Source organism: Henckelia pumila, chromosome 1, assembly GCF_033568475.1.
Source record: "Henckelia pumila isolate YLH828 chromosome 1, ASM3356847v2, whole genome shotgun sequence".
Taxonomy (NCBI): domain Eukaryota; kingdom Viridiplantae; phylum Streptophyta; class Magnoliopsida; order Lamiales; family Gesneriaceae; genus Henckelia; species Henckelia pumila.
This window is the reverse complement of record NC_133120.1, coordinates 147217256-147233521: the sequence shown is the minus strand read 5'-3', so window position 1 is coordinate 147233521 and position 16266 is coordinate 147217256. Positions and strand designations below refer to the sequence as shown.

The window sequence follows — 16266 nt, the reverse complement described above, 5'->3', positions numbered from 1 at the left end:
ATGTCTTAGTAAATTGCTTAAACAATCACTGATATTTGTCTGTTTCTTTTCAGTATTTCATAAGATGAATTCGCGTAATCCACTTTTCTCGATCCTCGAACAAAATAAGTTGACTGGCGCAAACTATACGGAATGGTTCCGTAAGTTGAAGATTGTCTTGACTTCGGAGAAGATGCTCTACGTGCTAGAAAAATCTCCTCCGAAGGAAGCACCAGCTGACGTAAGTCCGGAAGAGTTAGCCAAACTTGATACATGGTGGGACCATGATATCAAGACCAAATGTTATATGCAAGCCTCGATGTCTGATGAACTCCAGAGGCGATTTGAGGACACCGTGAATGCTGCTGACATTCACGTTCAACTCAAGGAACTTTTTGGGGCTCAATCGAGGGCTGAAAGGTTCTCTACTGTAAAGGAGCTAATGACGTGTCGCATGCGTGAAGGGACTTCGGTCCGTGATCATGGGGTACGAGTGATTTGGCTCATACAGAAGTTGGTAACCCTTGATTTGGTGTTGGAGCATGAACTCAACGTGGACTTACTACTTCTGTCTCTTCCTTCTTCGTTTGACGGATTTGTGGTGAATTTCAATATGAACAAGATAGAGGCCTCCCTTGAAGAGATGGTCAATATGCTTGTGACATATGAATCCACATTAAAGAAGGATAAACCGGCTTTCTTGGTGGGCTCCTCTTCTTCTGCTAAGAAGGGGACAAGTACAAAGGGCAAGAAACGTTCTGCCCCACCCAAGAAAATCGAACCCGAGAAGAAGTACAAGACAAAGGCTTCAAACATGGAAAAATCCAAGGATGTTTTCCATTACTGCAAGAAGCCCGGTCATTGGAAGCGTAACTGCAAGGAATATCTAGAGCAGTTGCGAACTGCGAAGGGTATGTTCTATATTGAAATAAATGTTTCACTTAATACTACTTCTTGGGTATTGGATACCGGATGTGGATCTCACATTTGCAATGATTTGCAGGTGATGACAAGAAGTCGCAGGCTTAGAATGGGTGAGACCCAGCTGAGGCTCGGAAATGGTTCCAGAGTTGAAGTTAAAGCCATGGGAGATGTTTATTTAATTTTGCAGAACGGTTTTAAGTTACTTTTAAGAGATGTTTTATTTGTTCCGGATTTGATTAAAAACATTATTTCTGTTTCTATGCTTGATAGAGATGGTTATTCTTGCAATTTTGTGAATGGGATTTGCAATATTTACAAGAATGAATGTTTGATTGGAAATGGACAACTTGAAAACGATCTATACAACTTAAAACTAAAAGACGTTCCAATAAATTAAGTTGATAAACCGGCAACAACAAACAAAAGGAAAATCGATAGCCAAAACCCGGCAAACCTTTGGCATGCTAGGCTAGGTCATATTTCCTCAAGGAGGATGAACAAGCTAGTGGGAGAGGGCATGTTTGATATGTCTGATATTAACTCTCTACCTACTTGTGAATCCTGCCTAAAAGGAAAAATGACTAAATCTTCTTTTAAGGGGAAACCTGAGCGTAGTCAAAATCTGTTAGATTTGATCCATACAGATGTTTGTGGTCCATTTAGAGTTGGTACTCAATATGGCCCCACCTACTTCATTACCTTTACTGATGATTATTCGAGATATGGGTATTTATATTTAATGAAATATAAGTCTGAAGCGTTTGAAAAGTTCAAAGAATTCAAGGCTGAAGTAGAAAACAAGCTAGGTAAAAGTATTAAAGCACTTCGATCGGATCGAGGTGGAGAATACTTAAGTACCGAGTTTTTGGACTATCTAAAAGAGAATGGGATTCTCTCTCAGTGGACTCCTCCTATGACACCACAGCTTAATGGTGTATCGGAGCGTCGTAATCGAACTTTGTTGGACATGGTTCGATCCATGATGAGCTTCACTGAGCTTCCACCTTCATTTTGGGGCTATGCGCTTGAAACAGCGGTATTGTTGTTGAACAACGTCCACACTAAAGCAGTGGACAAAACACCATACGAGTTATGGAATGGCAAAGCTCCTAAGTACTCGTACTTGAGGATTTGGGGATGTCCTGCTTACGTGAAGCGGACAGTGGGAGATAAGTTGGATAGTCGATCCAGCTTATATTATTTTGTAGGGTATCCGAAGAATTCAATCGGATATTATTTCTATTATCCTGCTGAAACAAAGGTGTTTGTTTCAAGGAATGCCACCTTCTTAGAGAAGGAGTTCTTATTGGATAAGAAAGGCGAGATGATGGAACTCGAAGAAATTCGAGAAGAACCCGAAATACAAAATAACGATCCTACACCTCAGGAACCATTGCTGGACACGCCTATACCTAGAAGATCCGAGAGGACTTCTAGACCTCCTATTCGATATGGTCTTCTTCTTGAAGGGGATCAAGATGAACCCGATGTTGGATGTGATCCAAGAAACTTCAAGGAAGCAATTTCTGATGCGGATTCAAATTTATGGCTTGAAGCTATGCAGTCGGAAATAGATTCGATGCATACAAACCAAGTTTGGTCTTTAGTAGATCCTCCCGATGGAATTGTTCCAATAGGGTGTAAATGGATCTACAAGAGAAAGCTTGGGCCTAATGGTAAGGTATTGACCTACAAGGCGCGATTGGTGGCAAAAGGTTATACTCAAAGACAAGGAGTTGACTATGATGAAACCTTTTCACCAGTTGCAATGTTCAAGTCCATAAGAATCCTTATTGCCATAGCTGCATGGTATGACTATGAGATATGGCAAATGGATGTGAAGACTGCTTTTCTTAATGGAGACATTAAGGAAGAAATCTATATGAAGTAGCCTGAGGGTTTCACATCCATGGGAAGCGAGCATAAGGTATGCAAGCTTCAGAGATCAATTTATGGTCTAAAACAAGCATCAAGAAGTTGGAACCAGAAATTTGATGAAACAATAAAAGATTTTGGTTTCATCAAGAATCCGGAGGAACCATGCGTGTACAAGAAAGTAGTTAAGGATGCTGTGATATTCTTAGTACTTTATGTTGATGACATTCTACTCATTAGGAATGATGTAGGGATGTTGCAGTCAACAAAGATATGGTTATCAGGTAGATTCTCGATGAAGGATTTGGGTGAGGCATCCTATATTCTTGGGATACAGATCTATAGAGATAGATCTAAGAGAATGATAGGACTCACTCAATCAACCTACATCGACACCATATTGAAACGTTTTTCAATGGATGGGTCCAAGAGAGGACATCTACCCATGTGTCATGGAGTTTCTCTATCCAAGTCTATGTGTCCCAAGACTGATGAAGAGATAGAGAAAATGACACATGTACCATATACGTCAGCCATAGGTAGTATCATGTATGGGATGATATCTACCAGACCAGATGTAGCATTTGCTCTGAGTGTCACGAGCAGATATCAAGCTAATCCCGGTCAAATGCATTGGAAAGCCGTGAAGGACATTCTTAAGTACTTACGAAGGACTAAGAATATGTTCATGGTATATGGAGGAAGAGAACTAAAATTGGAAGGCTATACCGACTCTAGCTTCCAAAGTGACGTGGATGACTCGAAGTCAACCTCTGGATTTGTGTTCATGCTCAATGGCGGTGCTGGCTCTTGGAAGAGTTCCAAGCAGGACACCACAGCGGATTCCACCACTGAAGCAGAATACATTGCAGCATCAGCTGCTGCTAAAGAGACCGTTTGGATGAGGAATTTCGTCCAAGAGTTGGGCGTCATTCCTGAAGTTGTTGGTCCAGTCCCGGTGTACTGTGACAACACGGGTGCCGTTGCTCAGGCAAAGGAACCAAGGTCTCATCAAAGATCCAAACACGTACTGAGGAAATACCACATCATCCGGGAGATTGTGGAAAGAGGAGACATCACTGTCGAAAGAGTGGCCTCTGCAGACAATATCGCTGATCCACTTACTAAGCCCTTGCCAGAACCATTGTTTGACAAACATCGTGAATCAATGGGTCTACGTAGTATGACTAGTTGGCTTTAGGGCAAGTGGGAGATTGAAAGAGTGGGTGCCCGGTGAGCCAACTTGTGGCTAAGGGCTTTGATGACTCTTTGTATAAACAATCTTTTGTTTAATATTATTTACACTTTTATTAAAGGCAATGACTTTATCTTTCTTCATATTGTTATATTGTGATATACTATTGTTGTTTTGATAAAGACCTTGAATATACTATAGTGTATGTAAGATGTGGTAGAACATGGAGATGTCTATCATGAAACACATCTTATAGTCACTGTATATTCTAAACTGTTCCTAGTCGATTGAGCCGTCCGATAATAAGGATAAGGATCGCTCGAGTTTGAGACTAGCATTTGCGATGCAGAGTACCACGTTTCATTGGTAAGGAACATGGAGATGTTCGAAGCATGCAAATGGATATTCATACGATGAATGATCGAACTACCCTATCCGGACTTTCCAAGTGGTTATCAATTATCGAGTGGAAATAGTCCGCGGTTTTGGTTGTACACCATTAGTCCTTACTACTTGAAACATCATTGAGACTCTATATGCTAGTACTGTGCTTTGACTCGTTTACCGACTCTATTGGGGTCATCAGGTGTCGGGATTGGGTACAGTTACAACACATATAGGAGTCGATGCATTGTTGTCAAGGATTCACCACATACTTGCGAGTGTGGATATCCTATGCGATCTGAGGAGATATTAGTGTGACGAATCTCTGGCCAGAGTACATGATGTGATTTAAGAAATGGTTTCTTAGTAGCACATGCGATGTCACTATTTGATCTTCAAGATGTATTGCATAGTTATCGAATCTCGAACGACTCTCGATTTACCAATGGTTGTTGATTCGATCGGGATATATGGATGAAGGGACCGTACTGTACGCTAACCAAAATCTATTGGTTCTTGTAGGCACTATCAGTGATACCTAGGGAATCATGGGGCGATGTTGCTAGGCGCTCTTACCATGATTCGATGGGCAAGTCGGAAATTGTTGTTCCGAGTCACAAGGAGTTGTGAGCCCACGGCTAGCTGTATCCCTGAACCATTGAGGGTCACACAGTGTAATGGATTTTTAATCCCCGTTGAGATAGTTAAATTTAAAGAGTTAAATTTAATGAACAAAGAAGTTGGACTTCTTAATTATGAGTAGAGGAGTAAGATTTCCTAAAATGACATAGGGATGAGCATTTTTGGAAATAACTGAATTTGGATTCAGAAAAATTTATCTTGACTTTAAAAGGTGCAGAAATGGTTTCTGTGCACATTGGTGAAATCGGTTTATCAATCGGAGTCACGATGAATTTTATATTAATTTCTGAACATGCGGGCTTTGCTTGTCGGGCTTGAACTTATGACTAATGGGCCCTAAGCTGTTAGTGGCCTACATTATAAATAAGTTATTGCAGTACAGAAATTATACACAACAGGTCACAATTTTCGAAAACCTAAGTATTTTCTATCAATAGTGGCCGCCCCCCTCCCTCTCTACTCGGTAAAATCCAGCCTGTGATTTTGAATTACAGTCTGGTTTAACGGATCAAATTCGTTAATCTCTTCGTAGAAACTTCTGATAGATTTTCTAGTGCAATCTATCAGAGGGATTAAATATCCGTTCGTGGACCTGATTGAAGAACAGTTCGTCCATCAGTTCCAGGGATATACAACAAGAGTAGAGAAATTTGTTGGTGTCCAAAATCTCGATTCGAGATTAAAGGTAAAAATTTTATAATCGTTATTTAATTTTTACACACACAATTTAATCGTAAGGTTGATACCCATTATGGAATCGTTCCATATAAAAATTTTAAACTTCCGCTGCACCGGGTATCAATCCTAATTGATCTGATCGCCGAGTTTTCCAACATGGCCTCCATCTCACCTGTCAAAGAAGAATAAATTATGACAGGTAAATTTTCATTCTCACCTAGAAATACATATTTTAGATGGGCTGGTAATGGTTTCAATTCAACATTTGGCGGTTCTTCAAGACTTGGTTTCTAGAGGACTAAATCCTTCCGGTCACCAAGATCTTTGAGTCTGAGCTTGCCACATTTTCTCCATGACTGGTTATCATTCAAGTAAGCAGTCATCTCTTCTATTCCTTCATTGATTTTGTCTTCATGAGGTGGAGATACAAGTGCAGCTTCTAATGGTTCCTGAAACGTATCATGCACATAATCATACAGAAGTGAGTCCACATCATCTATTTGAAAACACTCTTCATTACATTGTGAAAATTTAAGTGCATTAAACACATCAAAAGATATTTTCTCCTCTCCCACTCTCAGAAGTAATTCACCCTTTTGGACATCGATGAGTGCTTTTACTATCGCTAGGAAAGGTCTTCCCAGAATAAGTGGCATGTCCAAGTCTTCCTCCATATCAGGCACAACAAAATCCACCGGGAAGATGAATTTTCGACTTTCACCAGCACATCCTCTATTATCCCTCTTGGATATTTGATACACCTATCCGCCAATTGTAATGACATCCTGGTGGATTTTGGCTATCCCAAGCTCAGTTTCCTGAAACAGAATATGGTATTAAGTTTATGCTAGAACCTAAATCACACAAAGCTTTATGAAATTGCACATCATTAATAACACAAGGGATAGAAAACTCCCTGGATCTTTTTGCTTTGGTGGGATCTTGTTCTGAACTAGTGCTGAACAATTTTTGGTTAGACTGATCATTGCATGCTCCTCCAATTTTCTCTTGTTGGAGAGAATCTCCTTCAAAAACTTAGCATAGCTGGGCATTTGCATCAATGTGTCGGCGAAAGGGATGTTTATATTCAATTTCTTGAATACTTCCAGGAATTTAGCAAACTGAGAATCTAGCTTGGCCTTCTTGAGAGCTGCAGGAAAATGTGGTGGAACAACAATATTTGACTGTGACATGGGTGGTTGTGTAGAAGTAGAAGACTTACCTGCAGTTTTTTCTAATATAGCTGGTTCTGGCTCTTTCTCGCCTTGTCTCTCAGATTCGATTCTCTTTCCACTTCTCAGTTCAACTGCCTTGACCTGCTCCTTTGGGTTCTTTTCCGTGTCACTTGGTAAAGTACCCAACTCTCTGCTAGACACTAACTGCCCTATTTGAATTTCTAAATTCTTGATCGATGCATCCTGATTCTGCATTCTGGTCTCAGTGGATGATATGAACTTCTGCATCATCTGTTCCATGCTTGAATTCTCCTATTGAGGCTATTTTTCGTAGTTCTGATTCCCATACTATCGATTATTCTGTCCTCCCCAAGAAAAATTTGGATGATGTTTCCACCCTGGGTTATATGTGTTTGAAAATGGATCATTCCTAGGGCGGTTTTGATTTCCTACATGGTTTACAATGCCTCCCTCTGGCTGATATGATGGATTGACTGTCTGACAGTCTTTCGTGAAGTGTTCAGCACCACATTTCTCACACCACACTTCTTGAATACGCATCGCAGACTGCCCTAGAGTTAGCTCTTCAATCCTCTTATTCATGACTTCAAGCTGAGCTGCTACTGAGGTGAATGCATCAACTTGATGCATTCCTGCGGGTCTCCTGGCTGCATCCCTGTCAGATTGAGGGTGATAGCTGCTAGATGCCATCTCCTCAATTAACTCATAATCATCCTCTGGTGATTTGCGTAATAAATTACCACCTGCAGCTGCATCTAGCATGGTACGGTTAGAGTGAGGAAGACCATAATAAAAATTTTGTACCACAAAACCGTCTGGTAATTGGTGGTGTGGGCATCTCCTTCAGCTCTTAACTTCATAGATTTGGACGGTGGGAAGTATTTGGTGAGAAAAGCTTTTGCGAGATCATCCCAAGTGGTGTCGAACCTGCAGGTAGACTTTTTAGCCATGCTTTAGCTTTATCTCTTAAAGAAAAAGGGAATAAACGCAAACGAATAGCGTCATCAGAAACTCCGTGCATCTTGAAAGTATAACATATTTCTAGAAAATTTGTTAGGTGAGCATATGGGTCATAGATTTTCATCCCACCAAATTGGACTGTGTTTTGCACCATTTGAATGATGGCAGGTTTTATCTCGAAATGATTTGTTGCGATGGTTGGCCTGATGATGCTTGTTTTGACATTTTTGATGGATGGAAAAGCGCTATCCATTATTGACCTATAGATAGGTGGTGCATTATTCTCAGATTCTCCATCTCCACGTAGTCGTTTTTGTTCTGCCATTATTTCTCTCTATTGCCTTCTTCTTGTGCGAAAGGTTCTTTCATTTTCTGGATCAAAAGGCAAGAGTTCTGATTCGGGTGAATGTTGCATTCACTGCAAGAGAATCCTGCAGTTCACGAATGAAATTAGTGATTAAAATTGAAGTACAAAAAATTAAATAAGAAAAATCAAAGTAAACAATAATCCTCGGCAACGGTGCCAAAAAATTGATCGAGCAAATACTAACACTTTAAATCGATATAAAAATCTTTCTATTACGCTCGAAATTGTCCCAAGTGCAAAACTCAAGTTATAATAAAGTGTACTGAGTATGAGTATCGTCCACAGGGACTATGTCACAATGATTTATTTATTTTATCTTTTCTACCCAAAGTATCGAAATTTTGAAATGTGAATATAAATAAAATTTATAACTAGAGAACTCAACTTAAGTAAATAGAATTAATGCAGAAAATGAAACCAACTTTTCAAGATCGAGAAAAATAATATGAAAGGATTTTGTTTGAATTTCGGTTCACCTCCCCCCTAATTGAACTGGACGATTGAATCTTAATTTAATACCAATAAATTTGACATAAATTCCTGAAGTATCTACACTCTCTCTCGAGTTTATGCTAATCTAATTCAAGTTAATGAAAAAATTAAATCTTTTTAATTATTTATCATTACTGATTGCTTTGCGTTCTTTGAATTTCTAAAACTTTAAACTGGTGATCTATGGTTATCAACATGTACTAAATATCATATCTCTATGCATATTTTAAGTCCATGGATTTTATCATTCGTTCTAATCATGAACCTATCTCTCGATAGCAATTCACAACTTACGAATCTATGCTAAAGTTAGCTACTCCTCAACATAGAATAATAAACCATGACAAAATCAAATACTAGTATAAATCAAACTCAGTTCGTCCAAAGATTCAATCACACAAACATGTTTCGAGGTTTGGATCCCCTAAATTCCAACAAAATAAAGAGTTTAGCTACTACAATTCATCATAAAATTCAAGCGAACAATGTTTTTCAACATAAAAATTCAAAAAATACGAAGAAGAAAAACTCCCAAAGAGAAGAAGAAGTCTTCGATCTTCAGCAGCCGCCTTCTCACGATATTCTGTGTATCCAACCCTTAAAAAGTCTAAAAAATATCCTTTTATACTGACCCAAGAGTCCTTTCCTTACAAAACACCCGAATTAAAATTTTCCAAAATTACGCAGGAGCACCTGAGCGGTAGAAAACAGCCGCTCGGGCGCCTGGTTTCTGCCTCCCTACTTTTAACTCAAACAGACATGCGCGAGGGCGGTAGAAAACAGCCGCGCGCGCTGGCACATTCTTCCTTGCTACTATTTTATTCATCAAATACGCGCGCGGGCGGTAGAAAACAGCCGCGCGGGCGCACCCCCTATGAACTACTGCCTTTGCTGCTCTCTGGTACATCTGATTCTTCCAAAATAAATACTTCTTTTTCTTGTTTTCCTGCTAAACAACCACAAAAACCAGAGGAGTGAATGAAATGCATGAGAGAACACTAAACGCACAATGAAACAACTAAAATAAAAAAAATGACACAATACTAATGCAAAAAAAATAAAAACCATAACAATAAAACACACAAAAACGAATCCTATCAGTGACAAAGTCCCAAAAGGAGGAATTTGAGGAAAGCGCCAAACGACAGGAGATAGATGGGCCGAACATTGATGTTTCCAAAGATGCACTAGTAGAAAAGTCTTAAAAGACTTCGCCAGTTTTTACTTCGGCAATCACTGTTACTGAAGTAATACATATTTATTTACTTCGGTTATAAAATTAATGAATTAAAATGAACTTTATACTTCATCAATTAAAAAAAATGGGCTTCACTTAAATTTTAACTTTTTACTTTGTTAAATTAAATTTGATGAAGTATAAAGATGAAAATAAAATTTTTAATTTCTATTTGGGGAAGTAATAGACTCAATCTTTGTTTTATTTCACGTCTTTTACTGCCTCTTTCAATCTTTCTATTAATCTTCAGTCACTCTTCTTCTGCTAAACCAAACCCTTTTCCCAAAACCCTATCCAGCCACTTCAAGCCGCCTGTTCGCCGCTGTGTCATCGGAGAACTGAAAATTGATTATAGATTCAGATGGAGCAAGGATGGGGCTATCTTCTATTAATTATATTTCAAGGTAAAACGTGACCTCGAAGCTCACTCAATCGGTCGTTTATTCCGGCGAAGCTGCACGACCTCTTCTCTATTTTCGTAGGTTTGATCTTTCACCTCACTTGCAAACTTTAGGGTTGTTTTGTGAAGTTAGAAACACAGCCCCTTTTGCCCTCACTCTCGTTCCAGCACAAATCTGCCAAAACGTGAACTTTATGGCTTCCCTGCCACTTCCGCCTGGTATGTCTATATCACCCTGCTGTCGATCCCCCTTTTTCTCAAACCCTAGCCGGCAGCTTTTCTCATCTTCAACGCTGCCTAAAATGACACAACACCACCCGCGCGAAAGCCCGACGTTTGAAGCTTTTATTTTGGAACCAATTCAAAGTTTAAACTCAATCTGTTGCATCATGCATGTCATCTCGTTCGTGCCCATCGTGCATCCTTTACATCGGTAATCTTCATTCCAGGTTGTTTTATTTCGATACAGATGTGATCTTCATTCCGAGTTTCATTTTGATTTTAGTTTATTTTTTGGCACTAATTTCGAGTTTTATGGAATCATGAGTTATGTTGTGTTCTTGCAGATTCAAAGTTATTCTAATTTAATTTGGTGGAATCATATCCGATTATTTATTTAATTTGTTATTATTTTGATTGATCTGTAACTTCTCTACAAAATAAGTACACATTGATTATCAAAGATTAAAATGTTATTCCAATTATGTTTTAATACAGTTTAATTTTATTGATACTCATAACAATCCAATAAATACAATCTAATATCTTATGAGATCGATTTGTTTTTTTTAATCCTAAAATTTGCAACCACTTTAATCCGATTGGGGAGCAGTTGAATCCGGTCCATTAACATTACATCATTTGATCGATCATGCTTTCCTTCAAATATTTAAATTGCTTCAAATTTATATTCGGTTATGAGTATTGTTGCAAACCTTCATGCCAATATTATTGTGTTATTTGCCTTGAGTAGAACTAAATATGATCAGAAGCACGACATAGTGAGCTCTAGTTTCTGAATCTTTCTCATGACATTAGAAAAAATCATTTCTTTATTATGTTTTTTGCTGACATTTTAGTTGTGTTATTTGTCTTAGCATCTGCCTCAAACCAATCTCGTATGTGACTTCATTTCCAATCACGCGTGTATTCATGGATTTCTGCTTTCTTCTACTGCTTTGGTTATTGTGATTAATCACTCATTTGGTTATTCTTTTCCTACTCATGAATTAGAAAGAATGGAATCTTAACTCAATTGTTCGTTAGCATCCTTGGACTTATGTTATTATATTTCAATTAAATATTAAAGCAGTGACAGTTTTTATGAGCGGGAAATACCAAATACCATTTTAGACACAGTCACACATAAAAATGAGATCAAGGAACCTTTAAATGAATGCATGAATGTGAGAGATACTCATTTATGATTTACAAATTTCCTCTAATTTATCTGGGTTATATGTTAAATTTGTACGTTTTAATAAAAAATATGGATGTATTGCAATAAATTATGTGGGTTTCTATGCCTTTCAATTTGTGCAGATGCAAATGCATGTTTTGCTGCCTTTTTAGAGTTGCAAGTTTCTAGAATAACTTGTTTCATTGTGTATCTATTAATAGAAAGAAGGCATGTGTCAAGCTTGTGGCAAATATGACAATCTTTTGAGCTGTGAAACATGTACCTATGTCTACCATCCAAAGTGTTTACTGGAAGTGCCCTGAATGTGTATGCATCCTTTATGCTCCTGGTATAAGTCTTGTCAGGGATGAGAAACTTTAGTTTCCTTATTTAACCATGTTCTTCGACAGATTGGCCATCTCATTGAAATTGAGAGAATACTTGACTGTGAATCATCTAAGCTTGGATCGGATCAAGCTCTTACGAACCAGTATTTAGTCAAGTGAAAAGACTTATCCTACCTCCACTGCATATGGTATAATTTTCATATGATCTCTATTTGCCATGTATTTATTTCAGTTATTTTTTTAATGCATGTTCCTAGGGAACGTATATCCTCTGTTACTTGCTCAGCTTCAAATCAACAAATAGTGACCAAGCTATTACAGTTCACTCTCATATGACATGAATTATGATACACATCAGTTGAATATTCTTCAAGAACAATATTACCATCTAATTGAAATTTACTTAATATTGTTCCAAAAGAAGGTGCAGATTGAATTCCGCATTGATATTCTCATTTTATCAAGCATGTCTTGTTTTCTTCTTAACAGTATCGTGAGTCATCTGTATGTTGTTCCAGGGTCCCCGAGATACAATTTGTTAAGGCGCAAAAACAAGGTGACATGTTACTGGTGGTACCTGAGGGGTTTGCCACGGTCAGGCTCAAAAACGAAGCGTCAATTAAAATGAAAGGAGTTTGTGTTGAAATGAGGACACAAAATCCTTCTCCACACCTTTGTTCCTAGATCAAGGTTCACATACCTTTGCCTATTGCCTTTCATGCAGGGACTAAGATATTATCATGACTCGTGCTTCTGGAAGCTATGGACTTTCCCAGGTCTCTTTGAGCCGTAAGTTAAGTAATTATGTCTTCTGATTTGCATATTCTAGCAGATTGGCAGAATGGAAGTTCACATATTTTAGGACTAACATCTTACAACTTAGGCTTCTTGAATCAGAATGGTGATGAACTTATTACCACACAAATCCCAAGAGAGTAGAACTATAGCTTTGTGCACAATTATGTTCCCACAAACCATTCAATTCAATATTTTGAAAATTTTTGGTTCATGTTTAATAAAAACAGAGAAATGACAACTATATGTGTGTGACAGTGATTTGATCCATTGAATACTCATCCCATTTATGATATCTTGGAATAAGACTCCAAATGGGCCAACATATATTTTGTTTTTAATGATGCGACAAAAATGTGAAGAAATAAATCTGTGCATCAAGAGTTCAAATTGTTCTGTTGAAATCTGTGGTTCTGTTTCAGTTCTCTGTAACCTTGTGTCAAGTATCTTGATTTTCTTTTTGCATGGCAACTTTTTTTGAGCATTAGATTGCCCCCTCTTTTTCCTTCTCCTTCCGAACTTTTTCCCTTTCCTCTTCTCTCCCTTGTCCCGTGCATTTCATTCACTCCTCTCTGTATGCAATTCTTCAATTTCTCACTTTTAGTTTCATTTGCACTCTTTTTTAACTCTGAATTTTTCATTCGTTTTTTTTTCTTTTTCAGGAATGGAATGCTCTGAAGCCCATGCACTTGAATTTACTGAATGGTGCTATGCAACGAGTAATTGTGCGCCTTGTTTTCCTCTTCATGTATTTTCCATTTACTTTGAGTGGATAATTATTATCTAATGCAATGCTTTGTTTGGGATGCATTTCTAATCCTTTAATTCCAGTCCTCTGCTTTGAAATTCCAGCACGAGTTTAATATTTTCTTGCAATTTTTAGTCACCAAAATGTGATATTTGCAGCTCATTTTTCTTCTCTGACTATTTCCTATCTTTATTTTTGATATTTTATGGATTTTCACACTTTAATATCTGAAATTTTCCATTTTTGAGGAATATTTGTTGGTGTAGTTTTCTGTTTTGCGCTTGATCAAATTTATGTGATCAAAGTTCATTTCTTTGTACAGGAAAGTTAGTGTAGTGGGAACTTGAGTTGAACAACTTTGCAACAGTTAGAACTTACTGCATTTTGGGAATTGAAGGAATTAAATACAGGAGTCTTGCTCAGTGAGTATGCACTTAAGGTTCGAATTCGTGGTCCCTAGCTCTGTTAATGAACACCTTAAAATCAAGATTGAAAGTTTCTGTATTGTAAGAAGATAATTCATTTCTCTTTTCCTATTTTCTTTCATGGTGTTCTTTATATTTTAGGTACTAACAACATAATTCAAGTATTCAGCTCAGAACAGGTTGTTTTCAAGTTATATGATACTCTAGGAATATTTAAAGGTATAAATCTCGAGCCTTGTTTCCAAATAAATTATTTCATAGCTCATATAAAAAAATATATATTTCATAGCCAAACTTTTTGTCATAGCACTGTTTGTTAGAAATTATGAACGAGTTGCAAACAAGCTGGTGCGTAGCTGACTAATTATCGGGATTGTTTGCATAAAAGTTTGTTATCATGTATAGTACTAAAGCTTGTTCTATCTCTTTTTTTTTTCCATTTTTTTCAGTGAAGTGGAGGTGGGCTTGTTTGTTTTGGGCTTGAAATCTGTCATTGAATTTCAATCTTGTGTTTTTACTGTTATCCATTGATCTAATTTGAAGCCAAGTTTCATTTTAGAACTGTGAGAATAAAAGTGGTGGTTTCTTAATTCACTGGACTTGTTTATGCATCATCTTTGCAACTTTTCTCAGCTTTAACTTGATCTGTTCAGTTACTCTGACCCCTAAATTATTTGATGTAACTTAAAATTTCTCGTTTTTTAACATCAAAAAGGGAGTTTCAGTACATTGACTTGGTGAGAGCTTGCTTTATGTTCGATGCACAAAGTTGATGTGAAATGAGTGCAATTCGATAGCTGAGACTTTTTCATTTTCAGAATTTGATGGGCTCTTGTTTTGGCTGTGTGTTTACCGGAGATGTGTGTGTTACAAGAGATTCTTGATTTCTGTCATTGAATTTCAATCTGATCTATCTTATTTTTTACATTTCAGGATAAAGGATATATGTCTCTGGATTGATTCAGGCTTGGAGGCATTGGCGTGAGGGAACACCTGCAATTATGATAGATCCTATGTTGAAGGATGGATTAATGTATAGTTTTTTTCCCTAGTGCTTATAGATTTAGAATTTGATTATTTTTTAGAGGCACTTTTTAGTTTTGTGGAAATACTTGTGGATAGATGCATATTTTTGGGTTATTTTGGTGGATATACTTGTGAATTTATGGATGTTCGTTGTTTTGAGATGAATAATTTATGAACCTTATTAGTCTATTTTAAGATTCAAAAATATATTTATATTGTATAATTATTGTATCTAAATTTTAATGTAGTGGAACAACAATTTTACTAATCGACGAAGCAAAATAATGTCTTGTACTTCGGCAATTTGTGAAATTGCCGAAGTACAAGACATTATTTTGCTTCATCGATTAGTGAAATTGCCGAAGTAAAAGACTTTCTTCTACTTCTCCAATTACTATCATTGCCGAAGTTTAAACATATCTTTTACTTCGGCAATTTCATTAACCGACGAAGTACAAGCATATGTTTTACTTCGAGAATTTATGAAATTAACGAAGTAAATGACTTTCTTTTACTTTGCTAATTAATGAAATTGCCGAAGTAAAAGATATGTTTTTACTTCGGCATCGACCCAATCCTGAACCGGTTTTGGCTCCATGAACCGACCAAAGACTTTGGTAATTTCAAGGCTACGACTTCGGTTATAACGCGAAGTAAAACAGTACCTATTACTTCATGTGACACTACTTCAGTAATTATCTATCTACGACTTCGGTTATTTTGCAACTTTTCTACTAGTAATGACAAACACAAATTTGCCAAACCCTCAATGGTAGGTAAGAAAGGTAAAATTTCTGATTCTGATGTAAAAATTGATATTGATATGAGTTGAATTCCTTTCCCCCAAAGAGCTAGGCAATTATTGTTTGATCATCAGTTTAAAAAGTTTTTTGAAATTTTCAAGAAACAGCATATCAACATACCTTTTGCAGATGCTTTAGCTAAGATGCCGAAATATGTGAGATTCTTGAAAGAACTATTGAAAAACAAAAATAAGTTGACTAATATAGCGCAAGTTGCCCTGAACAAGGAGTGCTCTGCGGTGCTAAAAAATAAGCTCCCACAAAAATTTAAAGATCCAAGGAGTTTCTCTATACCGTGCAATATTGGTCAATTTTCTATTGATAATGCATTGTGCAACTTAGGGGCAAGTATCAATTTGACGCCTTATTCACTTGTTAAGAAATTAGGTATAGG

The 16266-nt window shown here is 37.3% G+C and overlaps 1 protein-coding gene and 1 long non-coding RNA gene across 8 annotated transcripts; one reads left to right on the top strand and one right to left on the bottom strand.

Annotated features, from left to right (window-relative positions):
- Positions 1 to 5967: 5967 nt before the first annotated feature.
- On the bottom strand, positions 5968 to 7152 carry LOC140874181 (uncharacterized). The gene is made up of 2 exons (XM_073277462.1): positions 6541 to 7152; positions 5968 to 6438 (listed from the first exon to the last, which is right to left on the bottom strand). The coding sequence occupies exons 1-2, from the start codon at positions 7150 to 7152 to the stop codon at positions 5968 to 5970; spliced, it is 1083 nt and encodes a 360-aa protein (XP_073133563.1).
- A 3036-nt stretch (positions 7153 to 10188) lies between these two features.
- LOC140891992 (uncharacterized) lies at positions 10189 to 15241 on the top strand. Of its 7 annotated transcripts, none has more exons than XR_012152697.1 (7): positions 10189 to 10762; positions 11950 to 12055; positions 12139 to 12263; positions 12594 to 13595; positions 13941 to 14057; positions 14185 to 14262; positions 14977 to 15241. It is a non-coding gene; the product is annotated as an uncharacterized lncRNA (long non-coding RNA). The 7 variants fall into 7 exon arrangements; XR_012152704.1 differs by having other exon boundaries at positions 10189 to 12263; positions 12594 to 12669; positions 12800 to 12864; positions 13533 to 13595; XR_012152698.1 differs by lacking the exon at positions 11950 to 12055.
- Positions 15242 to 16266: the final 1025 nt, after the last annotated feature.